Source organism: Ceratosolen solmsi, unplaced genomic scaffold, assembly GCF_000503995.2.
Source record: "Ceratosolen solmsi marchali unplaced genomic scaffold, CerSol_1.0 scaffold29, whole genome shotgun sequence".
NCBI lineage: Eukaryota > Metazoa > Arthropoda > Insecta > Hymenoptera > Agaonidae > Ceratosolen > Ceratosolen solmsi.
The window spans coordinates 7960399-7979094 of record NW_011948417.1 but is presented as its reverse complement, the minus strand read 5'-3'; the positions used below and the strand labels follow the sequence as shown (position 1 = coordinate 7979094).

Here is an 18696-nt window from a genome sequence, read left to right as displayed (position 1 = left end):
AAAAAAAAATTAAGTTTAATAATATGTATTTTTTAAATAAAACTTCTTGATAAAATAATTATATTTCAATGCAGTTTTATGATAAAGAAAAACACTATACTCTATATAAGGAAGAGCTCAACTTTCACTGTATACTTAAAGTTTTTAACAGCAAGTAAAAGTAAAATAGAGGAATATGCCTATTAAAAAATATAGTAAACACATTACTTCAAAAGAAGGTTTAAAATGAAAACTAAAATTCTAAGATAAAGTGAATATCGTGAACAGTAAGACGGACGGAAGGAAGAGTTGAGCAAGAAAAAGAAAAGCAGAAAATGTAACCAACACCAGAACCAAAAATCAGACTCATATCAATCTTGAAACACAACTCTTCTCGCTCTCTATTTCTCGCCCATTCTCTTTATCGCTCTGTCTCAGCCTATAAATTAAAATATTCTCGAGGAGAGTCGAAAATATAAAGTCGCGCGCCGAGAAAAAGAGAAAGATACATCCATTCGCTTCAGTTTCCCACGAGAGCTTATCATTCCTTCCTTTTCCTTTACCCTCCATTCGTGAACTCGCTTTTTAACCGCAAAGGCGGATTTGCGCGTATTTCCTTTTCTTTTTACATATTCTTCATATAGCAGTCAAGCTTTTATAAGCAGCTGTATTATTGTTATATATAAAGCCTTTTTATGCGATTCAATTGAAGTATTTATGATAAATGGAGAAAAACAAGATTAACTCTTAGTTATATTCAGGAGATATATTGAATTGTGTTTAATTGAATATATCTTGATTAAACCGAAAGAGATGGTTTTGTTTGGCCAATAAACAATTGATAACATTGTACGAAAATCATAATTGACGTTAATGCAATTATTCTGAATTAAAAATTAAAAATTAAAATATTATTATATATAATCCCTCCCCGCCCCGCCCGCCAGCCCCTTTTTTTTACGTTTCTCAAATGAATTAGAGATTCAACAACTTTAAGTTCATAAAATACAATCATACAATCCTAAGGTTCCATAATGTATAAAATCTCAGATTATTTCATATTGTATGTTCAGGAAGTAGCGGACTAACCCTACAAAATTATCGATTTTACAAATTTAGGTTGACGCGAAAAGAAGCTATATTTACGAAATTTCGTTTTCAAATAAATTATCATCCGTCCAAATATCTCATATTTACATAATTAAATGATATTATAAAGTAAAATAATTAATTTAATTAGCATTTTACGAATCGAAAATTATTATGTCAAAGCTGAAAGTTTTCCTCCGAGTTTTTCTCAATTTTTTATATAATTTTAAATTATGAAAATTCAAGAAAAATGTTGGATTTTTGTCACTGAATAAAATGAATATATCACCGACATTATGGTGAATAATTTAACAATATAAAATATGTACAATATCTTATTAAAAGTATTATCGAAATACGATAATTTATGTTAAACAAAAATTTAATATAAATATAGAATTGACTTTTTCATTTAATATTATATTCAAATATCTTATAATCTGACTAAATAAGTATATATATATATATATATATATATATATATATATTATTAGTTTATTGTGAGTTTATATAAAAGTAGAGCAAAAATATATTGTTTCAGCTTATACAAGCGATAGTTCTTTAAATAAATAAAAAAATATCTCATTATAAAAAATTATATATAATTGAAAGTTTATAATAAAAATCTTTTAGTTCTCATAAGTTTTTCTTTTTAAAGTAGCATAAAATATTTCCCATTCGCTTATACATGTTTCGTTTTATTCGATAAATTTTCTTGCTATTTTTTTTTTTTTTTTTTTTTTACGTACAATTTAAATACGATTTGCATATAATAAGACAAAAATACATAATGTAATGAAACTTGTAACTGTGTATTATTATGAAATTAGTGGAGAAGAGGGTTTAATACATTTTTATAAATGTATCAAAAAGATGTCGACGAATTGGATTTGGAAGAATAGAAAATCAATTTCCTTGAATTATAAACAACAATAACTTTCAGACACAATAAAACTCACATGCAGAAAGAGCTTTGTTAATCATACATATGGACGTAAGTGAGTGCATTCCCAGAAATTCGGTGTGGTTTGAAATTTGCATAAATCCAAAGTGGAAAATCAAGTTCACTCAATCCGCGGTAGCAACCAAACCACCCCACGACACTGACAACTAGTTATATGTCAGAATTGTGCTGTACTCGAAAATGTATATGTAGCAAAAGACTACGTTGAGAGAGAGAGAGAGAGAGAGAGAGAGAGTGTGCGTGTGCGTGTGTGTGTGACGGGGAGGGAGAAACAAGTAGAGAACGGTAGACAAACGGACAGGCCGTCAGTCAGAGAAATAGAAAGGATGAAGCTACGTACGCATCTTTTAGTGTACATAGGTTTATAGAACTGTTTGAGTTTTTAAATATTCGATCATAAACAAATAACTAATATTGAAATTTTATTTTGACTATGATATACGGATTCTAGAGTGAGTTTACTTCATTATGAATGTAAACATTATTTATATTCTAATAATGGTGAAAATTTCAGTCAATATCCGTTAACTATACGAGCAATACATATGTCAATTCTATGTCACTATAAACCTTAAATTCTTAGTAAATTTAGACAAATTAGTATTTAATCAGTAATTCCAGAATAATTATTTAATGATTTTATATCTAATGTTGTTTACAACCCAATTGTAAATGTTAAACGCCACTGTTTTATTTTACTATTTGTATCTTTCAAGATTCATAATTTTGAATAGAAAATGTTAGATGTACTTTTTAAAATGATTTGAATCGTGAAAATTATAATTTAATATAACAAAGGGAAATTAAAATAGTTCTATAGTTTTATGAATTATAAATCTAGATGCATTATAATTAGAATCATAATGTCGATATATCAATTAACCAACAAAAACAATATTTTAACGAGAACAAAGCAAAACCATTTACTTCGTCTGGGAATATGTGACGGATGCGTGGATGGGGCGACGCAAGTAGAATATTTTTTTTTAGAAAGTATGTTCATTTTTTCTTTAAACCGTACTTGCTTATTTGATGCAAAACTGCATACATACATTACGCGTAAGATATAATGTATTACGAACTGTATCGGAAGCGATACTAAAGGCGAACGAGCCCTAAATTGCGTAAACGACGATGGAAGAGGAAGAGGAAGGGAATAGAGAAAGAGAGATACCCCATAATTGACAATGACCCTCGAAAATACTCGATGCGCGCACGCGTGCACAATCAAAAAAATACAAAGGAGTAAGCGGAACACGAGTTTTTTTTTTTTTTTTTTTTTTTTTTTTATTTTGCTTATGTCGGGTTAAATCCAATTGTGTAAATGAAGGAAAATGGCCTTTTAATTAATCAATACCCGTATGCTATTAATATTATTTTTAATTGTTATGAATATTTATAGCATAAGAATATTAAGGCTAAATAACACTATCTATTAATAAGTATAAAAGAGTATTTATTTATACCGTTAATAATACAGTTCTGTATTTATAAAATTATATAATTCATAAAACGGTAGAATAAATTTCTTGCTTATGTTCCAACAATTATCCATTTATATGGATATTATATCCAATAACATTTATTAATTGTTAATTCTGTAAAATATTATACGTGTGTGAGAAATATAAGTTTAAAAATAACATAAATACTTATTATACATACAATGAATATTGATATTACTGATGTATATTCCTCAATAATGCATAAAGGCATTAAAATTTTAAATTTCAATTTAAATATGAAAAACAGCTTTTAATAATGTAAAGATTATCCGGATACAGTAGAACAAGTTTCAAATTCTTATGAAATATTTTTATGCAAAAGATATTACTTTAAAAACTTTAAAATTAAAATCTATTTTATATAATAAAAAGAGTTATGCCTTTTTTTATTTTATATTAAACGTTATATATGACATTCACATAATTATTATTTTATCTATATTTCTATTGTGATAGTATAATTAATCGTATTAGTCATTATAATATCAAAAGAAATTCTGCAGAACTTTGAAAAACTGTTAAGTTGACAAATAAAAAAAAAAATTATTAAATCGTTATAAGAAATAAAACTGAAAATTTATACAAATTCTGGATATTTTAATATTCATCATTTTAAGGTGAGTTATTTCCCATGTACGTTATCATTACAAATAAATAGTTTCTAACCTTAAAATATTACAAATATACAGTTTATTGTAAATTTGTTAAACACACTGATTAAATTATATAGTTAGTTAGCTTCATAAGGAGAAAAATGTATTATGTAACGAGACCGATCGTATCTCAATTTTATTAAAAGGTTAAAAATAAATTTCTGATTAATATTTTTAATTAGTACTGTGTAATTTTATATCAAATGCTTTTTAATTAAAAATAGAAATTTTAAAAAGACTTAATCATATTTAAATTCTTTAAAATCTTATTAAAAACTTATGTAGTGCTTCTTATAGTAATTTTTGTAAGAAAAAGGAGTAAGTAATTAGTAAGACCTTCGAATACTAAAAAATTAATACGGAGAATTTCAATAAGAAACGTTGAAATTACTTGATGAAATATTGACGTCTTTCAAAGAATGATAGTTCTATATATTTTCTTGTCATTCATAAATTGAAATTTATAACGAAATTTTAATGAAATTAGATTAATATAAAAACAGTCTCTGCAACGTAAAAAATAATATTAATTTAAGCATTATATTCTATATTTTATCAAATATACTAGAAAATAACAAGTTTTAATTAACAGATTGCATTTAATTTCATAATATCAGGTAATTAATCAATTATAGTTTATAACTTTAAATGAAGTACGGATAGAAATAAAATGTTTTCCCTATACTGTAATAAAATGCTAAAATATATGCAAAAATTATTCATAGATATAAATTTTTGCAGAATTACCTAATGAATTCGCTTTTGTTTTGCGATGCATAAGTAAAATAAATGAACGAATGAATTAAACCATTACGTCATTTACTGAAACAGTAACATAATAAATCATACACGAAGATAAATTATATTGCTGATATTTCCTCCATAAAAATAATAAGCCTTACATAAGATTATCTAATTTACGTAATTATTATTTTGCGAATGTACTTCAATAAAAGGAATTGTTTAATTTTAGTGCTCTAATGATTATTCACAAATCTTCATCCACGGAAATACTCGACATTGTTGTACTGTGGCTTATAACCTTTGTACTAAACTTTAATTAGAAAACGTTCAAGCGTAAAAGCTTAAGTGGCCGCCCTGTACAAAATAAACAAAACAATTCTAACGTAAATGGCAGTTTGTGAAAGCGTTGTTGGCATTTATTTTAAAATTGTCGTTAATTTTGCTAAGAAATATCGTGTGATCGTGGACATTTCAAAAGCGATTCGATCACAAAGTTTAACACGAACCACAAATGTATGATACACTTCCTACAATATTTCTTTTATCTCACTCTTTCTCTCTGTCTGTCTGTCTGTCTGTCTGTCTGCCACTGTCTCCCTCACTCTCTCTCTCTCTCTCTCTCCCTCTCTCTCTCTCGCTCTGCCTTTTCTAACCTTGCTACACATAAATGTAAATTTTAATTTTCACATAAAACAAATACGTAGTGGCCTCTGTGAAACTAATTGAAGTTACGTTTTCCTGATAACCTTACATATCTACTTATCATCTCTCCTTATCTTTTTCTAAAAATGTTGAAAATATAAAATTGAGAGAAGCAGGGGAAAAAAGTATCATTCCAACGACATCCCACAAAAATATATTTACCATAAGAACTTTTATTCCACTTTATTCACTTTTTATTTCCACATTCCCGCCCTTTCACTTTTCATCTTATAGCCACGCAAATGTACTTGCAAGCTCGCACCGAGTCATGTACACACTTGAATGAAGGTTCTCACTCTTTTTGAAGCCTCCCACTGCTTTGTTTTATGCCAGTTTCGTTCTACGCGCGTTTGAAAAATCGATGTCCTTTTACCTTTCGGCTCCTCCGCTCTGTTGCCTCACATAATTTGTTACAATATTTAGGTTTTAATTGTCGTCGTTCTTCGTTACATAATTGCCTTGGTATTTTCAGCTTCACTGTCATTCTAACCGAATTACTTTAGTCGGATTTCACGCGACGATAGTTAAAAAATATATACTTAAGAACTTATATGACGAGAATGAAAAGTAAAACTAGAAATAAATATTCTCTCTGTTTAAAGCCGTGTGCTAACATTTTAAAATAAATAAATAGCATTAAATTTTTAAATATAAGTAATCACTTAAAGTCAACGACACTCCGATCCTGATAAATGTTTCTACTTCTATGCATTTGGTTTTGATATTAGATTATCATTACAAATGCCATCATTTCCATTTATTCACTTCGAAACTTTTATATATTTTCATATAATTTTAGCAATGAATATTTCACCTGGAAGTTCATTTATTTTACAGCAGCAATTCTAAGCTTTAGTGTTTACATGTATTTTATATTAATGCAATTGCCATTTTATACTTGTTATGATGTAAAACGATATCATGTTATTAAATGTGGTTATAATCAATCACTCGATCAATAAATCAACTGTGTCACGACACTTACTCGAACAATGAAAAACAAAATATAATTCAGACAGGTAATTTAAATCTAAACATCTTTAATGTAACAACAACAACAATAATAATAACAACGACGACGACAACAGCAACAACAATATTAGTTGGAATTATATTGTTAATTACATTAAATACAATAATAATTAGCACTATACGTAATAATTAATAAATTTTATATACGTCGATGTAATTTTAAATATATATATATATATATATATATATATATATATATAATAATTTTACATATGTTTCACAATATAATTTAAAAGTAATATTAATTTAAAAATTTTGCGTTACATAAATACATCGTTTTATTTGTATCATTACATTATAATAATACATCCATATTTTTCTCGTGAATGAGAAAATAATGCGAGGAGTGCACATAGAAAGTAATAAGAAATCTTTTTATAAGTTTCGTCACTAAAATAAGGAAAGCAAGAATAGAAAGTATGATTTGGTAGGTATCGTAAATCACAATTGCCTTAAAGGTTTTCGATTTTAATTAAATTTAAATTCTAATTCCAGTTAAGAAAAATCTGTTGAAATATTCTATCTATTACACATTCGGATGTCATGTAAAATTGTTCGATTTTCAAAAATATAATGAAAAATTTTATTCAACACATTATAAGATTAATAATTATAGCTCCTGGTATTGCTCAATTAAGCTCATAATAAATAAATAACCGATTGATTATGCAAAGTAATGAATTTTTCTCTTGATTATGGCTATATATAAGTACTGAAAATTTTACGAATTGCTAGATCCAAAGGCCTCAAGATTATTTGTTGCTCGATTTTCTTTCGTAATGTAATTTAATAAAAGACTCTTTAATTACCAGACTTTGAAATTTCTAATGAAATTTTTAATGTATTTTCAGAAAAATTACACGAAATCATTAATCTTGAAATATATTGTTAATTCGTTATCCGTATTGAGCAACAATTTATTTATATTCTCGTTCAAAGTATTTCTTTCTCATTCAAATATTGGAAAATATTCATTCGGCTGTTTGTCTACATCTTTCTATCTAATTTTAAGATATTAAAAGGCGATATATTTGCAATACATTTCCAAATCATAATATTTAACTTCACGGCGCAAATTTTTAACTTTTATACAAACTTTCGTATAGTTCCTCTAAACATCTTCCTTAAGCATTACTTTCGTCTGTGTCGCTCGAATGTTTTCCAAGACTTTTTCCCTCCTTTATCTCAACCGGGAAGCCGTTCTCTCCTTCTTCAAGGTTATATACCCTTTATGAATAACAATCTGTCCATAGGGAAAAGAAGAAAAAAAAGGGGTAGATTATACACAAAGAAAGAGGGACATTTTTTTTATGTAGAACGCAATGAAATGAAATTCAATTCTCTTTATTCGTCAAAATATTTTAAACGTTATAATATTATTGTTCCATATATTTTTTATTATGTATAAGACATTTAAAACATGCAACTATGAATTTCATAAAATATATATTGGATATTTAAATTTATCATTTTGATTTTTCAAAATGAAAATTCGACTTTCTGCATTTATGAGTATACGATCGATAAGATGTGCGAATCCAATCAAATGAATCAATCAGATTATTTAATCATTTATTTAAAATAAATTTATTATCGAAAATATTATTCTACATTTTCTAATTTAAATGCATTTAGTTTATTAAGAAATGCAGGCTAGATAAGTTTAAGCATTAAATATAAATAAATGAATTTTTAATATAAATTTTTAGAAATTAATCGCATTTAGATTATTGTTAAAAAAATTTTCTACACTTTATGAATATTATTTATAAACTTTTATAAGATATTATCTAATATTGTCCATATATCAAAGTTAATGTAACATTGAAAATACATACGTTTAATATGCATTGCCAAACATAAGTGTTGGCATTTATGTATGTATTTATTGGATGATAATGAGAAAATATCATGTATACCCAAAATTGTTATATATTTTTTGCATCTTTAAAACAGTTTATGAATAATATTCATTATAAATTGATTTTTTATTGTATATTTATATATTAAAATATCATATACAAAATTGAACTTATTTTTTTTTTTCTTTTTTTTTCTTTATTTATCAGATTTACTTATTAATATAAGTACGAGATTTCAGAAAATCAGTATTACGAATTAATAAAGAAATTTTTTTGAACAATTGCAAAAAATAATAATTTTTCTCCAACAATTATAATGATTTAAAATTAAAATAGATATTGTTAAAGGGGATGTTAATGATTTTACGCCATTCCAACTGCTTGTAGATAAACAAAATTGTTAATAATCGAGTTTTAACGAAATAGAAAGTAAAAAATAATGAAAAGGAAAAACTTGGAAATTTTAGTCGCACGAGGAAACGAGCTGATAATCTTACATTATAAATAAAAGCAATTAACGGTATAGCAAAGTGCGTTTCGCTAGCTGCTTAATTTAAATATGTAACTTCTCTTTGTTTGCGTAGTCAATTATTTGTGGGTAAAAAGAGAAAAAAAAGAAGAAGAAAAAGTAAAAAAAAAAAAAAAAAAAAAAAAACTGAAAGAAATGACAGTGATTGATAAAAGTATAGTGGGTAAGTGAATAATAAAACGGGCGTATTCGTAATGCAACCGTGAACTCGCCGTTGCATATTGAGAGTAATTTGCGGCTTTGCCGGTATTATACGCACAGTACGGGCTCATCTGCACGCATATGCGTCTACACACACGATCGAAAAATAAAGAAAAAAAAAATGCTTTGTAGTATGCATACGTACCTATTAAAGTTCTCATTTTATCTTGATGATTAAATCCTCGTGAGCAACAAACCTATCATTACCTTCATACGTATTTAATATTATTAGGCAATAGCGCAAAAACTTGTATTCGTAATGACGATGTCTCCTCAAGAGCATTGATTTCAATATTCAACTGCAATTATTATTAATTTTTTTTTAATTAACGCTATACCGTGCAAACTGTATTATGTTATATTATCGTATACTTTATGTTCTTCAATGAGTTGCTTGAGGTCTTTAGCTAACTTTCCCTAATGCTAATGCAACACATTTATAATTAATTCAATTGTTGTTAAATGTAGATGTCCGATATGCTTCTAAATAAGTACCCTCGTGCCCTTCAAAAGAGTGAAATATTATTGGTATAAATAAACTTTATTTTTAAATAATAAGAATGAGGAGCGTGCCTATTTTAAATTTGTAGGGCGTTTTTTTGTATATGTAAAATGGCTAGATTTATGTCAAATTGAATAATTCATCGTAAAACAAGTAAATAATAGTATAGGCTTATACGAGTGAAATAAAATGCATTAGCATATTCATTAACTACGGTATTGTGACTAATTAAACGAAAGCACTCTAGTGGCAGATCATTATTTTAAAAACCTTGAGTATAAAATATGTTTATTCTATAATATCAAATAAATCCCATCCCAATGAGACTTATTTGATTAATCGATGTAATATTGCCGAACGACTCGCACTAGTAAAACATATTGAAGAATGGCAGTTCAGATTAAAATAGCCACAGTCGATATCCTTGGGCATAAAAATGAAACATAAAGTTGGACTTTCCAATTAACGCGAATTCCATGGAGCGATCGACAACACATGATAATCGCGAATTTCGATTATTAATCCGATATATTAACCATTAGATATTAATGTAGACAATGACTCTAGGTTGGCTCTAGGTTTCGTCAGGCGAATAAATGGGGATACACGGGCTCACCTCTCCATGTGTATCCCTACGTCCATCCGGTGTGTTCTCCGGCAGGAAGTAGAGCCTCAGCGAGGCCAAGGGCGTATTAGGTCCTCGACTGTCGATCCAGAGCAGCTGAAGCTCACCGATACTCACGAGATCGGCATCACTCCAGAGTTTCGTAAGTTAAGCCAGTGTTTTGTTATTTCGCACTGCTTTCAAAAGCGTGTAGGGCCCATGGCTGAAGCAGGCACCACCCAGTAGCTAAAAAGAAAAATAATAACATCGATATTAGTATTCGTTACTTTGTCGACAACGACGTTAAAAATGAATGATAACTTTGGACCGAATCATTTTAATTGATATCATTGTAATTTTACTATAGGATGTATTTTGTAACGGGGAAAGTAATACACGGATAATTAGTCATCAGATTCTATTTTTTTTTGGTCTTCGACTGCATTTCGTTATACATATATTATATGTAAAGATATTGTGAATTGTATAAAAATATATAAATAAGTTAGCTCATAAGATTAAATAGACATTACTAGTTTTATTGCATAGTTTTTATTCTGATTACAAGTACTCGATATTCTGTAACCTCAATTTCAGTCTCCAATCCATCTAATCTCAAAGTCAAACTAAACTGCTATACACCGTACAAGAATATTATAATAGTTCGATATACTTAGCATTATTACTCTTTCTTTGCATTGATAAACATTTATATATTTTTATATTGTTAAATAACTAATAAAAATGTTTACTAAAGCATTTTGATACTAAAATATTACTTTTTAATTTTCAATGTAGCCTATGTCGATAATACTAAATACTTTAAAGCCTAACGACAATGAAATATAATATTCCTAAGAAAGGATCGATCTTTAATGAATATTCAATTTTTATAATTATAAAATTATCAGAATTGTCAAACAGAAGAAAAAAAAAAGCAGAAAAAAATAAAAAGAAAAAGAAAAAACCTAATAGAATAAGTTAAATTACTTGAAATTTATTCACAATAATATATTAATTCGCAAAATCGTCATATTACAAATTAAGTAGTATTAGCATCTAATGCCATTGGACATAAACATCGTATATTATAAAAGATGAATATCTAATCTTGCGCATTAAACTATCAATATTAAATAGTTATTGTATTCAAACCAGTACAATTATAATTTTTCTCCTAGCGAAATGTGGTTGTTCCACAATCATCTTTGCTATACGGAATTTCCATCGCAATTCAACGCAAAACAAATACATATTAATGAGATTATAAATTATGTATAAAACACATTGATATGAAAATACACGGAGGATAAAATTTATAAAATATTTTTTGTCGAAAAATCAGTTAGCTGGCATTTTAATGGACCTTTTATTTTTGAATGCATATACGAGCATCGAGCAAATAATCAATAGCAAGCTCGTGGTCTTTGCCAGTAAATAATGTTTAAATTTAAATTATTTATATAATACATTAGAATATGTTAAAATTAAATGGCAACTAATAAGTGCCTTTCAAAGATTTAGTTTTATTTTATTTCATTGGCATCTCTTAAGCGAGTAATTGCCATTTCATTAAATTCTAATGTAAAATTTTTCATACAGTAATTAACCTAAAAGCTTTATATTAATAAATAAAGTAAGGAAAAATATAATAATTAATAATAATCATCGGCGAATCCGTGAATATAGTATACGTAAAACTATTACGCTTAAATAGTAATTTCTGTATATATTGAACTGAATTAACGTCATTATAAAAGTCGATATTTTAAATCGTCTGTAATGATATTTGATTTTTGTGAAATAATATTTGATGGATGATTTGTTTTATAAAAATACATCAAAATTCCAATAGCCGCCGAATGTTAAAAATATACAAATTTCAATTTTCGCTATAAACTATAATATTTATTAAAAAGCAAATAAATTAAGATTGTGCTTTTAAATTTAATAGCATAATCATAACAACTGGCAGAAAGTAATAAACTCACAAAAATATTATAAAATAATATACAAATATAAATGAAATAATAAGTAAGGAAAAAATATTTAATTCTACTTGTACCAACAATGATACTTTTTTTTTTTTTTAATTTCTATTTCCCGTATTAACATAAAACAAACAATTATATGTAAAAAAAAAAAATATATATATATATATATATATATATATACTTCGAACTAATTAACCGCTATTTAATAAATGAATAAATTAATGTAAACAATAACTTTTAATTAAGAAATGTAATAGCACTGTCGAATATTTATATTGGTATAATTAAGTGAATTATGTAAATTAAATACGAAATATGGGAATTAATGAAAGTTACGAAATCCATTCTATTGTTCTTTAAATCGATACGATAAATAAAATAAAAAGACATTATCCAAAATAATAACGCAAATGTACAAAATGTATCTTATATGTGATCTTATATGTAGGAGGAAAAGAAAAAGCAAAACAAAAAAAACAAACAAACAAACAAACAAACAAGAAGATGTTTGAGACATTAAATACTTGGTGATCTAAAGAGAGGCTTTTCTTTCCTATATTTCGATATTTCACGATATTCACGATTGTTAACTCTTGCGGGACTCTAATTCTCCGAGTGTTATTTTTTAAGATTACCGCCCGTCAATGTCATATACTCTCGAAAAATTCGCCGAGCACTCATATAAAACGATAATCTAAAGCTGAAAAGCCGTATCACGAAATACATATAAAGCTAGAAGTGGCGTCTCGATGCGACTGCAGAAATGCACTGAGTTTCGTGAGTTTCTCTCCTACTTGGTTTGAGAGTTCGTCGTGTTTGTCGAGTTCGACGAGTTTGCTTCTTCTTATCTCGCCCTGTAAATCAAGCGATTTCCAATTCTTGCCTCGAAACTGTAAGAGGCGACGGCGGCGACGGCGGCGACGGCAGTGCGATCCGAGGTAAAACGATAATGGCCTTATTGCTTTATAAACGATTTATTAAAACGAAACTTATTTTCAAGTAACGTTGTTCTCGATTCCTTGATAATTTATTGAATAACATTTTAATTGCAAAGGTAATTTAATGATCGATAATTTAATTGAAAATTATCTCGGAACTTTGATGAGATCAATCGTCATGCAAGTTCGTATATACCTTAAGAAGATTTCAAGATTGAACCGACATTTTTTATTCCTCGGCGCATTCGTATAATATAATAGAGCGTTTTAAGCTTGAGTCGCGAAAACTTAAGAAGAAGTACGAAGAAGTAAAAATTTTATATCAGTTAGTTATAACTAGTGTTCCGCTTTTATGCACTTATAATTAATAAAAACTTTGGATGTACTCTTCTCGAACAGTGGTGAACATGAAAATAAAGGAGTATCTTATATATTTTAAAAGTTGTTTTACAATTATTATTCTTTAATTTAATTTGTCGTTGCCCTTATTTATAATAATTACTTTAATGCGCGCATTAGCTTAGTTTTTTACTTAATTAAAGTATGTAATCGTCGCTTTATTTTAAATACAGTTTTAATTAATTAAATTTGAAAATAGCAATAAATCAATAAAATAATCTTACAATTTTAAACGAGTTTTTAATCGAATTAAGCTATTACCAATTATCTATTTTTCACTCTTAGCATAGAAGTGAATTTAATTAAAATTACTTATTCTGATAAAATTGAACGAAAAAAGTATCGAAGATATATTTATTATCTTAAAATAAGTATAATTATTTTCCGCTTAAGTTACAGTTTATTCGTACCAAAAAATTTAAAAATAGAACACTTTTCGTTTTTTTTTTGTTTTTTTGTTTTTGTTTTTTTTTTTTTTTGTTTTCTTTAAAGACTATAATTGAAGTGCTCCTTAATAAAATATGTTAATTTATGTTAATAGGATTGGTTTCTGGACGCAAGGCACACACAAGACACACGCGCGCGCGCACACGCATCTTTATTGCATTTCATCGTCTTATATGCAGTATTTTTTCTGTATTCGCATTGTTTTCACATAAATACGACGAATGTATAAATGACTGTATATTATAAAATGTCGGTCGGTTAGGTTTTTTAATTTTCCATGATAGATGATTGTTAAATTTAACAGGCAGAGTTTACAACGGACATGCCAAAGAAAAAGTTAATTGATTATCGAACGGATATAGGTTTATACAGCAAAAATTGTATTGTACGCCATCAGTTAGGTGAAGTATAAAATTTGGTGTTATTAAGGTAAATAATAAATAAATAAGTCTTTAACGGCGGTTAATTTTCACTAGCTTTAATATCCTTTACTAAGGCACTTATATGCACGTTAAAATTTCTACGGTAGGAAGAGATTATCGTCTTAATTACCCTTAATTTCACTGAAAAATCTGTCCTAAAATCGCTTTTCGATTCATTATTGTTGAGGTGAACCGTACAAGCTAATTCAGCATCGAGTTAAATAACGCCACTTAGTATAGACTCAAAAATATCGCGATGGTAAACTAATGTAAAAGTATGACAGTCATCTCTAGTGATTAGTTAGATAGGTCGTGGCAAAGAGAATGAAAACGCGAAGTAAGTAAGTAAAAGCCTGGCCGTCACCAAGACTCCATAAAAAATGTCAAAGGACACGTTATAAATTTGCCAAAGCGGATAAGATGAAGAAAAGCGAGGATATAATATGTGGGGTTGGTGGACAGTGGATAGGATTGGGTAGTGGACGGGATGGGATGGAGGGGGCAGGCAGGGTCAGGAACGGTAGAGAAAAATGCACAAAAGATAGTCTCAGGGCGTAAGTGATGGAGACTTTGCTAATACACTGCAGGAGCGGGTGTCTCAGCTGGGATTCAAAACCAAGTGGGAAGGAGAAAAAATCGACAAAAGAGAAAGAAAGAAAGGTATTGCCTGTCGTAAAGGCTACCAGGATTTATGAGCCGGGCGTCGAAACTTGAACGTGCGCTTACAAACGCGCAAATCAATGCGAACTTCCGGAATTAATTTGTAGCCTGTCGGCAATTCGTCTCTCCCTCCACCACTTGGAACAGCTTTTACCGACGTTCGGTACTGCATCGTCGAGTATTTGGGCAGCGGTCGCATCATTGTCTGTCCTTATTGCATTACCCTTATTCATATTTGTCTGAACACTTTCATAATAAGCTTGTAATAAACGGATAAACAATGTTTGGCAGATGTGTGTTGAAAGGGTGACGCGTTCGAAGCGTTGGAAAATAATTTTGTCTTATCGATTAATGAGGCACGCTTTGCTTCATCGATTACTTTTATAAATCAAACAAGTGAACTAATGTATGGTATGTATTTATTTGCTAAGTAGTCGATTTATACACTTAAAACTTATAAATTTATCGATTTAGCACTCGTGCTTTATTGATTATTATTTCTATATTATTATAGAAATATTATATATATATATATATATATATATAAGATATATATAAGATATAAAATAATTATTGCCAATTATATTTTATACCTTTTCACTTTTTACACAACTTAACCTATCTGTCATTTCGCATCTTTTTTTTTTTTTTTTTTTTTTTTTTTTTTTTTTTTATATTTTGTTAGTATCTTATGTTTTTAGCAGAAATTTAGTACGCAAAGATGAAGTTAGTAACTCCAGAAATGCTATGGTTGGTACTACATCTTAATGTCAGTTTTGAACAGAGCATTCAAATTTAGTATAAAAAACTTTTACATAACGATTTTTCAATTCTAAATGTCTCTCAAAATTCATCATAATATCGAAATTTTTCTATTAGAATATATATACATTAGAATACGCCCACGCATTTTGAACTTTCAATGAATTATACATTTTTATGATATGTACGATAACTTATTGATTATTTATAAATATAATATCGTAATGTACAGAAATTAATTTTATTAAATAATTATATATATATATTCCGTATGTAATCGAGATTTTAAAAAAATTGATCAAATGCTAATATAATTGCTTGCGACAACCTTTGGTAAAGCGAATGGAGATTCACGAGATGTTGATAATGAAACCTATAAATAAATGTTTTATAAAACTATAAGAAAATCGATATTATTAAAAGTTCATTATTTTAAAAGAAGAAATTGAATTTTAAAAACACCTTCTCATAATTTAAAATTGGGTTTGTGGTATACAACATCATACTGAAGCGGGTTGACTTGCACTCTATTTATGTACATTCATAAAATTTAGCGAAGTTTAGAAAGCTCATTAAAGAGAAAAGTAATTTAAAAGTTTATACGAACGTCTTATGGGAATGAGAAGTTTTTTTTTACTTTTTTTACTTTTTTTTTATCTGTATAAGCAGACCCTTTTAAGGACTAACTTTCAAATGTAACATGACCAAATTGCGAGAAAATAATATTACATTCTATCTATACACTGGTATTTCGTGAATGTGCATGTATACATTGTAAATATAGATTTAGAGAATATTCTAAATTATTTGATAACTGAATTAAGCGGAAATGCGATAAAAAAAAAAAAAAACTGAAAATATCGTAGCGAGATTGAAGTATTTAAAAATAGCTTCATATACCTCGACTTACAGAAGGATAAAAACATGATTTATGTTATTCGCTAGTCGTGAATATTTTTTGCTTATCAAACTCCGATTGCAGACAACAATTCAAGAGCTGTTCCCTCTTCTTCTACCTCGTTGAACTACAACGCACCGACTCTTCCTAATTGTCATTACAATGAAGTAAGTTAAACATGTAAAAGCATTTCTTTGATTGCCGAATATTCATAGAGTAGCGTTGATTTACCCATTTGGCTATCGGTCGAACTATCGACCGTTTCCCACGAACATCAATTACTTACATCATAAGTAAAACGTAGAAGATCTTACTTATGAACAAAATAATAAGGGAAAATCGACTTGGCTTTCAACTAAATTCATTTATTATTATCATGATATTTCATACGAGCTTGAGATGTAGCGTACTAGAGACGCGATAAGTCGTATCTTTTGGACAGTCACGATGGTTGCCAAAGGACTATCAGAGCGTCTGATTAGCGTACTGATTAGCCGCGACTCAAAGCCAAAGAAGCAGAAATGGAAGATACAGACTTATAAATGTCTGTTTGTCCGGATGTCATCTGTCAGCTAATAACTAAGTAAACGATTGTACAATAATTCGGATTCTTCGAAAGGGCGATGATTGATCGATCATCGAACAGTGAGAGACAATTAACGCCAGCTTCAATGACAACGTCCTTATTTGCAATTCAATTCGCGGGAGAAAGAATGCTTGCGATGCTAAACCCTTTCTCTAGTCCATTTCCGACGATATTCCCTGTGTGATTCTATTTACGATTGCAGCAGCTTAAGAAACAATATTCTTCAAATGCTCCTAATTTTCAATAATATTATATCGGCTTTGTCGATATCCCTTGTGTACGTCTATTTGTGAACAAATACGTTTATAATTACCAAATTCTTTCTTCCCCTACACTTTGCTTCTGACGTTCACAAGTATGCAAACAACTATCTGCTATTCCGAATATTTTTATTTATTATATAATATAAGTTATCAGAGCGATAACTTTAAAGCTTCGATGAATTTTTATTCGACACATAAAATAATGATCTTTTTATCCTCCTTATTTATTTATACATTGGCAGTAATATAAATATTATAATAATGGGTTGGAACGATTGATGTGAACATTTCTCCAGGTGGTAAAAATATCGATTATTTAAACAAATGTGTGAAAATTATTATTTCACTTTTCCGATTCTAATAACACGTTTTATATATAATCAAGGCTGTTTTATAATTTCTCTGCATTTAATTAATATTCGAATAAATAAATAAAATAAAATAAACACTAATTTATAAAAAGTAATATGTAGAATATATAAATAATAAGAAATAATTACGAAGTTGTTTATTTCACATAAGTTCTAAATAAAAGTAAAAAAAAAAAAAAAAAAAAAAATTTAATTAGATGAAGCAAACGCGAAATTAAATTTTAATAAAAACATCCTGTCTATGCGTATAAAAATTTCATATCTTAAAAACAATTTATGTAATAATACTTGGTCCTATTTCGAATTTCATTTGCAACAAAATTCATACATTCACATCATATTTGGTCTTAATACTAAAATTAGCTTAAATTTTTGTACAAAAATTTCACTAATATATAACGTATATTCGTATTCACTCATTTCATTAATGTTTACTCAACTGATGCAGAAACGAAAAATAGTAAAGTATAGCATATGGGTCACCGGTTCACAATCAATTCAAATTTATTTGAATTAATCATCTAAGTCATAAAAAAATGCTCTTCGTTGAAGATTTTATCTGAAAATAAGTTTCTGCTGATACATTAATA

At 28.0% G+C, this 18696-nt stretch overlaps 1 protein-coding gene across 1 annotated transcript in view; it reads right to left on the bottom strand.

Annotated features, from left to right (window-relative positions):
- LOC105359797 (nascent polypeptide-associated complex subunit alpha, muscle-specific form) overlaps nucleotides 1–10528 on the bottom strand; it is a gene marked incomplete at its 5' end in the record, with an annotated part of 241632 nt that extends 231104 nt beyond the window's left edge. The window contains one exon of the mRNA XM_011496489.1: nucleotides 10379–10528. Coding sequence (XP_011494791.1) covers nucleotides 10379–10528 — 150 coding nt within the window. The remainder of the gene's footprint in view (nucleotides 1–10378) is intronic.
- Between the last annotated feature and the right edge of the window lie 8168 nt (nucleotides 10529–18696).